General features: G+C 34.5%; 1 protein-coding gene across 1 annotated transcript; it reads right to left on the bottom strand.

Annotated features, from left to right (window-relative positions):
* Nucleotides 1-1,422: 1,422 nt before the first annotated feature.
* Nucleotides 1,423-2,361, bottom strand: LOC124234544 (putative olfactory receptor 2B8). Its single transcript, XM_046651884.1, has one exon. It carries the CDS (start codon nucleotides 2,359-2,361, stop codon nucleotides 1,423-1,425), a length of 939 nt encoding a protein of 312 aa, XP_046507840.1.
* Between the last annotated feature and the right edge of the window lie 7,622 nt (nucleotides 2,362-9,983).

Below are 9,983 nucleotides of genomic sequence, written 5' to 3'. Positions count from 1 at the left end.
TATTTACCTTCACTGTGCTACACTTTGGGAAAACCTATCAAAAACCACAAACATTTCTGTGATGATGACATTGTCAAAACTTTAACCTCCATGGAAAAATACACTGTTCATGACATTAAATATATGCAAACACCAGGATTCATATCCCAAGACAAATATACACTGCAAACTGAGCTTTGATGGGGATCTCAGGGCTAGAATGTCAGATTCAATTTTTCTGGAATGTTTATACTTATTGCATAATTCAGAATTGAATGAAGATTATTTCACGAGATGGCTGTTTATAAAGTTTAGGCATATAGAGATTTTTAAAAATTAATATGCACATTATTCTTTAAATTTCCTCCAGATGAATTTGAGTAAGCTTCCAGAAAACATGAGGTTTCCTGGGAATAAGAGGCTACTTCTTATATTGTTATATTATGTCACTGAATTCAAATTATATGGGGTGTTGCAGGATGTGAGATACGAAGGCACTGACCAATGGATGTCTGAATCAAACAATTTTATAAAATGTAAGAAGAGAGAAATTTAATGTATTTTACCCTTTGAAACTTTGGCTACATTACTAGGCAAAATGTGTAAACTATGAAATAGAACTTGGGTCATGTACTATTCAGATATGATAATGTCCTCTAAATTGATTTTCAAAAAAGTAAAAGGGGACTTGCAAATTTAAGTAACCATTGATGTTCTATGGCTATAGACCAAATTATACATAAGCACTACCAGCAAATGGCTACCATTGTCACTGGCAGTATTGCATCATTCCCTTCACCCAGTGATCCTGTGTACAGCCTTCTATGAAATAAATGCCACATAATATGGCTACCGCACTGGTGAGGTCACTGTTGGGATGAACTCCAGAATGGCTTTATCAGGATTGATGTTAGTAAGTTTTTCTTTGAGCTTAGTTTGTTTTTTCCACAGTTTTCCTACCTGCTTCTATGAAAAAGACGGTATAGTCAACTTTTGGACTTTGTAACAGATCCATGCCCAAATGCAAGACTAAGTGGTATGCTCCAGTAATTGCTAGGAAATGATACAATGTCAATATTTCTTACAAGGTTTCAGTGGCTTCATGCTCTTATTTGGCTGTGCCTTTATGGTATGTACTTAAATATCTTTTTGCAAGTAGAAATGGAATAATGTTTGCAAGTGAGACTGCAAATAAGAGACATCTGTGGAGGCTTTAATAACAATAAACAAAAGGCAGATGCTCTAAAAAATAAAATTCACAATTCTGGAGGTTGGAATGAATCCATGAACTTAGATTTTCAACACCCATTTTCATGAGAGAATGAGGTAAGGAAATTCCTTTGAGAGCTGTCAAGGGAAATTTTGGAAGAATCCTGGACGACACAAACATCTTAAGGGCTCTGGTATTCGAAGTCCTTCTATTAACGTGTCTTCCTTGTCACGTCATCTGGAGTCATAGTCCTTCCAAAGCACCTTCCTCATTGCTCCCTTCACATCCTTGTTCCTCAGTGTATAGATGAGGGGGTTGATCATGGGAGTAACGATGGTGTAGAAAAGAGCTATGAACTTGCCCTGATCCTGAGAGTAGTTGTTGCTGGGCTGGAGATAAGCATAGATGGCTGTGCCATAGAACAGAGTGACCACTGTGAGGTGAGATCCACATGTCCCAAATGCTTTTGTCTGCCCTGCTGCTGACTTTATCCTTAAGATGGCCCTGACAATCTGACAGTAGGAGAACATGATTGATGTAACAGGTATGAGAAGAATGAAAACACCGAGAAAAAACATCTCTGACTGAATCATACTGGTGTCAATGCAGGCAAGCTTGAGAAATGCAGGGACCTCACAGAAAAAGTGATCTAATTTATTTCTCCCACAAATTGGTAAAAGGAAAGTGAAGACTGTCTGCAATAAGGAGTTGGCAAAACCAATGAACCATGAAGCAGAAGCCATCAGGGCACAGAGACGGGGGTGCATGATTACTGTGTAGTAAAGGGGCCTGCAGACAGCTACATAACGGTCAAATGCCATAACTCCTAAGAGAACACATTCAGTGCCTCCCAAGCCTAGAGAGATGAACAGCTGAACTACACAACCAGCAAAGGAGATAGATTTGTCTGTTCCCCTGAGATTAACCAGGAACTGGGGAACAATGCTAGTAGTGTAACACAGGTCCAGAAAGCTGAGGTTGGAGAGGAAAAAGTACATGGGAGTGTGAAGATGTGGGTCCAGGTGGGACAATGCGATGATGGTTGTGTTTCCCAGCAAAGCGAAGATATAGAAGATCAAAAGAACCACAAAGAGGACCAGCTCCAGTTGAGGCCTGTCAGAGAAAGCCAGCAGGACAAACCCAGTGAGAGAACTTCCATTTTTCTGTTCCATCCTTGTCAGCACTTGGTTCCTGTCAAACCAAGCATTTAGACATTTTCAGAAGGTGTCTTCAAAAAGTAAATTGCAGGAGCCGGACCCTTGGCCCAGTGGTTAAGTTCATGTACTCGGCTTCAGCAGCCCAGGGTTTCACTGGTTCAGATTCTGGACAAGGATATGGCACCACTTGTGAGGCCACACTGAGGCGGCGTCCCACATTACACAACTAGAAGGACCCACAAGAAGGATTTGGGGAGAAAAAGCAGGAAAAAAAAAAGAAGATTGGCAAAGGTCATTAGCTCAGGTGCCAATCTTTAAAAAAACAATAGTAAATGGTGGGGTTGGGGTGCATCTATTGTGTTAAAAGACATAGCCATGGGATTTTCATACGCAACTGCTTTCATAAATGGTGTACTCACTGAGATGAACATATCTTATACCATTGTAGTTCTATGTTAGCATTAAAGGTAATTTCATTGATATTTAATACAAGGAAAATCAAATAATAGACCTTAAGTTGCATTATTTATGGGTTTGAAAGAGCTGTTTCAGATTGAGTTTAATAGGATCTAAAGTACCGTCAGAATATATGTACGTTAGAGAAAATGAGGGAAATACTGCAGCGTGATCAGAAAGAATAAGAAAGAGAAGCAGACAGAGGCAGAAGGTTACTTTAAATATGTGTCTCAAAATTCTACACAACTGAATTGTACATACCTCACATGCAAGAGAATATAATGCAAGATAACATCTAAAATACATTCAGATATTGGATTTTATGATCTAGATTAAATTACATTCAAAATATCACTAATAATGCTGACTGCATATTTTGACAGTTTTGCATCTGTACTCTACCTAAAACATTCTATTTGTGAGGGCTACCCTGGTCATTTTACAGTGGAAAAACAAATAGTCAGACACCACTCAATTACCACTATTCAGTTTCAGTGTTTAACTCTTGCCCTCAAGATGCCTAAAATTACCATACCAATTTTACAAGTCCTCTGAAAATACATCGGCTATGAGTAGTCAGTTGGAATCACAACTCTAAAGTCCAGTGGCCAACACTTTCCTTTCCTTCTGCTGATTTCATTTTCACATATTACCAACAACTAGAGTGTGTAGAATTCCTGAAAGAGGTGGGATTGTTTTCTGTCAACATTCTAATCAGGGTAGAAATTTTTAATCGTTATCCCATTGTGTAGTCTATGTGCAAAGTGTAATGATTTACATCACTCCCCGTGATAAAATAATTAAAAAGATAAATACATAGAGAAAAAGACAGACACATTGTCAAAGCAATGACAAATCAAAGAGATCTATTGTAAAACTAAAAGCAATACAAATAAAGGCATAAATAAAAGGATATTTTGGTATTATAGAAACCTAAGAACATCCATCTACATAAGGTTAATTTTATATATACACCTTTCTGGAAGCTACCTTGAAGAGTGAGTTACACTGGACCAAACACCTTGCCAGCTCTAAGGTTAGTTGATTCCCATTTTCATCCAACTATTTAGCATTGCATAAGGACGGTCATACACTGACCTAACTGGCATCAGAAAATGAATATTTCAGTTCTAGCAAATTCAAATGGATAATCAATTGGTAAATTTTTTATTTTTATAAGACTTAAAATCTGAATCAGATTTGGGCATAGACACTTTGATGTGCAAAATAAATTGGTACAAAGTGGCATAAAATAAATATTAATAAAATCTTAATAAGGGAAAAGTAAAGATCAAGGGAAAGAAGCATTAGTGCTAGAGAGGCCACTGGGAAATATCCTCTATCACAGATGTAAATGTCCTTCTTGTCTCAGAATTTAGTTCAAAAGAAAGCAAACAACCAAAAAAATTTATGTTTTGGAATATAAAATCATTCTCAATAGAAATTTAATACATCGCACATGAGAAGGATTAGTTAAACTAAATTACATTTATACTCAGTAACAAAACAACAGTATGGGAGAGTTCTTTTCGCTTATCTAGAAAACCAATATTTGATCTATACAAAATGTTTTCACATTTAAAGTTTAAAAAATTGAAGTATCCAAAAGTTGAACTGATATGCTACTTACATTACCAATGTTAATACTGGCTGGTATTATTGAGTGTTTGATATGCTCTAAAATATTGACATGCATAATCTCAACTAAAGTCTTAAAGAAATTTTGAAACTTATTTGCCGTCCCCTTTAAACATATGAACAAATCGATTAAAGTTGTTGAATAGCTTACCCAAGATCGTTAAACTTCTAAATGTTTTAACGTCAACCCAGATCCCTACGACATCAAAGTTCATACTTTTAACCAGATTACTTTATCGTCAATCAAATAGATGCATTAAAATTCAGAGCAATCATCACACATGACATAGAGAATGTAGTATTTCACTATATTTCATACTTCCTTTGATTTCTTATAAGAATGTGATCAGCGATATCCACACAAAAATCTATGCACAAAAAAATTCATAATAGAATTATTATGAAAATATGGGAGACAGTCTAAATAGGAAATGACAAGATACATCCTCTGACTCACACCTGCTCAGAAAAGCAAATAAAAACAAGCCGTGGTTCAGTCTCATGCACACATACACAAATATAGATAGAGACACTCATCTGAAATGAACTGCTGGCTAATATTTAAATTGTACGTAATAAAAGAAGTATTCATGAGAGTGAAGGAGGGCAAAAATAAAATGCTAACTCATCCAAGGGAAACACCAATATAATAAAGCACCATTATAATAAAATAATGATGTATTTTCTTTTATCATATAAATAAAGACCAAGATGGCAATTCATCAAAGATAAACCCTGGTGAGATGAAGTTGTACAAACCATATTTTGCTTTACATGATAATTTGTATTTTAGTAAAAAAAGAATGCTGTATACCTACCTATCTGACAGAGACAAAAATGAATATGATTTCAAGTTAAAAATAAAATATCAGGCAAAGGAGATGCCCACTAAAACAGAAAAAAGAATGTGATTGCCTAAGTGTGATCATTGCTTCCAATGCCACTCTGGAGAGCACACTGGGAGGTAATTAGGATACTAATGTCATATTCTATCTTCTGACTTTTGATTTTTTTCTCATTACAATTCAGGAAAATCATTATCCTTTTGGAAGACTAGATATGGGAAAGATCTAGCTGTAAGATGCATTATCCCATTAATTCTCAAGAGTATGTTCTGCTGATCTAGGGTACTTTGTTCTGCTCGTCTTTTCTTAGTTGGAATCCATCCCTCCTAAAGCTGTTTGCACCACCACAAAAGCAATCTTCCAAGAGAAGGAATATTTTTTTCGCTAAAGTCAAATGAGAAATTTTACTTGATTCCCTTCCTGCCACATTTAAAGAATTGTGTAATTTAACTGGGAATCGTCATCTCTGTTTAGATAAGTATCAATTGACAAAATGCGATAAGAAAGATTGATTCACATTAGATAAACTATATAAATAATAATGACTGGAAATATTAGACACATGCATCCTAGGTACTGGAGAAAAGAATGATGTCCTTAGTAACCATCACAATATGACATGACATAGGAAAGTCCTATTATAAAATTTGCACACAAATGATTACTTTGGATACAAAAAAGTAAATAATTTAAAAAATGGAGATTATACTCATAGAAAAAAATTTTGAATAGGTAAAATAAATAGATTCTTACAAAACAAAGATGGCATCCTATGTAAAACTTACCATCAAAAAAAGAATATAATCGGGAATGACATCTCACAAAAACACAACTTGACAATAAAAATCAAGAGAACAGGCATCAAATGAAACAGGTTAAATGCTTAGTACTGACACATATCATGTGGTAGAGGTAGTAGTTTACAATTACAAAAATTGCACAATATTGAAATATAATGTAACTCCAAGAATTTTAGTGGAAGAATACTTATTTCAATAAAATCAGATACTCAGTATGCAAACTACACATTTTAAAGATAAAAGATCCAAGATAATGTCTGTATTTAAGATATTTCTAATTATACAACATTCACTGATATATTTAACATACAAACTCTGCCCTCTCCAGTTCCTGAATGAATCCTGAAAAAGTGCTGATAAAATTTCCATAGCCTCATGTTAGACTGAACTCATCCATAACAAGTAAGGTATGGATGAGGGCTCCAGCCAGTAAAGAACATCTGAGCTGGGCACCAACAATGTTCATACAAGAGTCATTCATGAGCAGGTGCAAGGATGGAAGGACGGTCACTAGTGCACTTTACACATCACCTCAATGTAATCCCATAAAAAACTAGACTTTCGGTGGTGAACATGATGCAGTCTATATGGAAGTTGAAATATAATAATGTATACCTGAAATTTATGTAAAGTTATCAACCAATGTGACCTCAATAGAAAAAAAAACTTGTTTCCTAGCTCATCAATTAATTAAACATTCAGGTCACTTCTATGTTGCTAACTTTTCCTCTTTAAATTGATATTTGTAACCAACTGACGAATCATCATTTCTCATTAACAATAAAGTCAACATAAAGATGCATTGATACAATATTACAAAACGGAAACTTCTTGTTGTAACTTGCAACCTAGCATTTTGAAGACTATACATATTTTAGATATTTTGGTGCCTCTTTAAGGGAGAAAAATAAACATTTTAAAACTACAAATACTGAGAATACATTTTAACCATAGAGAACAAATATTGTGTAATTTCACGGAAAATAAGAAGACAAAGGGAAAGAATGAAAGCATATGATCTAATAATTTTACATACACGCATACACTATTTTTCTAACTGAAGGGCGTATTTTACTACACCTAAATATGCTCTATTTAAACTATTTTCCATATGTACATACTAAGGTATAATAAATAAATAAAGTATATAAAATATATATAAAATAAATTTTAAAAGAATAAAATGGTACTTCAATAGGATTAAACTTCTAGGAAGAAATTGTTAGCTTATAAAATGAACAATTAAATTTAGTTCTAATATTTGGTGAATTCTTTAGTCTGTTCGTTTTGTCAATGGACATACATGCAAACCAATTTAGCTTTTTCTTTCAACAATAATTGCAACTGGAAATAAAATAACTTTCCACTTGCAAAAGCAACACAGAGACTGAGTTCCATTCCACTCACCTTTATTCACCTTATCTGCAGGTCCTAAGCTACTTTCCTACCTCATCTCCAACTTATTGCCTTTAATAAAGTACTGGGGTTAAAACTTGGATGTGTAGAATCAGGAATTAGGTTGTGTGGAGTGAATGCAACAGTTGATTATACCAGCATTGGATTGTCCAGAAATTCTTCTTAAGCAAGAAGACACTTTCTCATGATGACTTCATGTATCTTCACCTGGTACTGGAGATCTGCATTGCGCCTCTAGCTAGTAGAAAGCTGAAGAAAAGCAACTTCGAACTCTTAGTATTATTTCTGCAATACAGTGACCTGGCTTTATGACAGAGAGACTCCATGAGCAACGTGAGAGTGTAAAATGACACTATGCTGTGACTGGACTGGCACAGATGAAGACCTAAACCTGTTTACCTGGCTGAAGTCTCTGTGGAATGTAGGTCTTATACTGTTGATTAGCTCATGTCACCAAGCTGTCCAGAGATGGCAATGCCCAGGGAGAATGAGCATCAAGGAGAATGCCAGAGGACACCTAATCTGTCTCTTCTCTAATTTCGTATATTTGACAGAGGACAGATAACACCCTAAACCTCCCTAGTTACCTTAGTTCTCATCTTTTAATGACAGATGTTTCATAAAAATCTTAGTTTTTTCTCACAATTCTAAAAAATACCTTGCATATAAATAAATCGTTCAGTTACTTGATTTTAAATGTAAATATGTAAATAAATTTTTCATTTAATTTCATTCATAAGCAACTTACAAGAGATCACAAAACTAATAATTAGGCACATTTTAATCTTTAAGATGAATATAATGGAAGGCAATCACAAATTTATTACCAAACTTCTAATGTGGCTAAGGAATACAATCTCATATCCTCTATAACATTCTTCAATTTATATTCCAAGAATTTTAACGATTTACTCAAATAATAAGAACAAAATTACTATTTTTCAATGAAATTTACATGGTTCCCTTGAATTTAACTAGTCTTTGGATATATATTCCAAATGACTTGGAGTTTACCTGGATAGTTACAAATAATTGTTAGAGGAAAATAGAAGAAAGTAGATGGGTGTTTCATCTGTTGAAGTCAAGTTTAAAGATCAATTAATTTCAAAACAACTTTACTTGACTATGCAGGCAAAAGGCAAGTATAAATAATAACATCTCATTTTAGCAAGCTTGAGCCCTAAACATCACATACAACTTCAAAAATAATGAAATCCCTTTGTCCAGACTGGAACACATTTTGTTTCAGAGTAATAGACAACTGCTAATTAGCAGTATATGCTAGCTCATAGAAAGCGACTTAGGTTTGAAGTATCTTGGTTTTTATATGCCATTAGTCACACATGTATAGAGAGCTTCTGTGACTAATTTTCATTCTGTAGCCAATTGTTTCCCATATAACCAGAAATTCCAGTTTTATTTATGAGATTCAGTGTAGAGAGATGAACTATCTAACTCCTCCTAAAAACATTCTTAGGTTAGAACTTTCTCACCTATCGCCCTGCTAGTTAAAATCTCATCATAATATTTAAAGGATGTCTGGTAAGACCAATACTGTTTAGGGTGTCCAGAGGAGGGAGGGAATTGCGGATCTGCTGTTAACGCTTTTCTTCCCAGTTCACTCTCGCTGCTACGAGTATTAATTGGCAAAATCACTTTCTATAACCATTTGACATTATCTAGGAATGTCGACCTGCAATTGCATTCCTCGGTTTAATATTCTCTAAAGTAGTTCTTGGTCATGTGCCTCAAGACACATGTATGAGAATGATCACAGCAGTATTATTTGTATTAACCAAAACCTGGACATAATCCAGATGCTCATCAACAGTAAAATAGGAAAATTGTGACCTATTCATACAACAGAGCACTGTACAAGGAATATGAATAAACTGCAGCAAAACAAATTGAAACCTTGTCCTTCACACAAAATTGCTGTGCAAAAGATGCCGGTCACAAAGGAACCAATCCCTCTACATAAAGTCCAAAAACAGGTAAAGCAAACTTGCTTACAAAGGCAAACATAGGTGTTAAAACTATAGTTATAATCAAATATTATAGTCAATATTAAAAAGAATATCAAAAGGCTGATTATAACAAAGTCAAGATCAATGAAGAGAGAAGGGATGCATTTGGGCAGAGGCTGTCCAAGGTACCGTCCAGGTTCTAGTTTACAAAGGTGGAAATATCATGACTATTCACTTAGTAATTATTCTTTAAAATGAACATATTTTTTACACAGGTATAAATACACAGAGAGAGAAAGACAGTAGACAGACAGAGAGAAACATAGAGACAGGGAGAGAGAGATGGCCAGAGGAAATAAGAAACAACACATAGGACAATGTTATACTCATGTATAGAAATAAGAAATAAGAAATCTATAGATTTCTATAGAAATAAGAAAGCAGAACAAAGAGGCTATATAAAATGACATAAATGATCAAGAATATTGTTTAAATGAATATTGCTGATAAAAATC

This window comes from Equus quagga, unplaced genomic scaffold, assembly GCF_021613505.1.
Source record: "Equus quagga isolate Etosha38 unplaced genomic scaffold, UCLA_HA_Equagga_1.0 87649_RagTag, whole genome shotgun sequence".
NCBI classification, from domain to species: domain Eukaryota; kingdom Metazoa; phylum Chordata; class Mammalia; order Perissodactyla; family Equidae; genus Equus; species Equus quagga.
The sequence above is the reverse complement of the archived record's forward strand: the minus strand, read 5'-3'. Positions and strand labels throughout refer to the sequence as shown.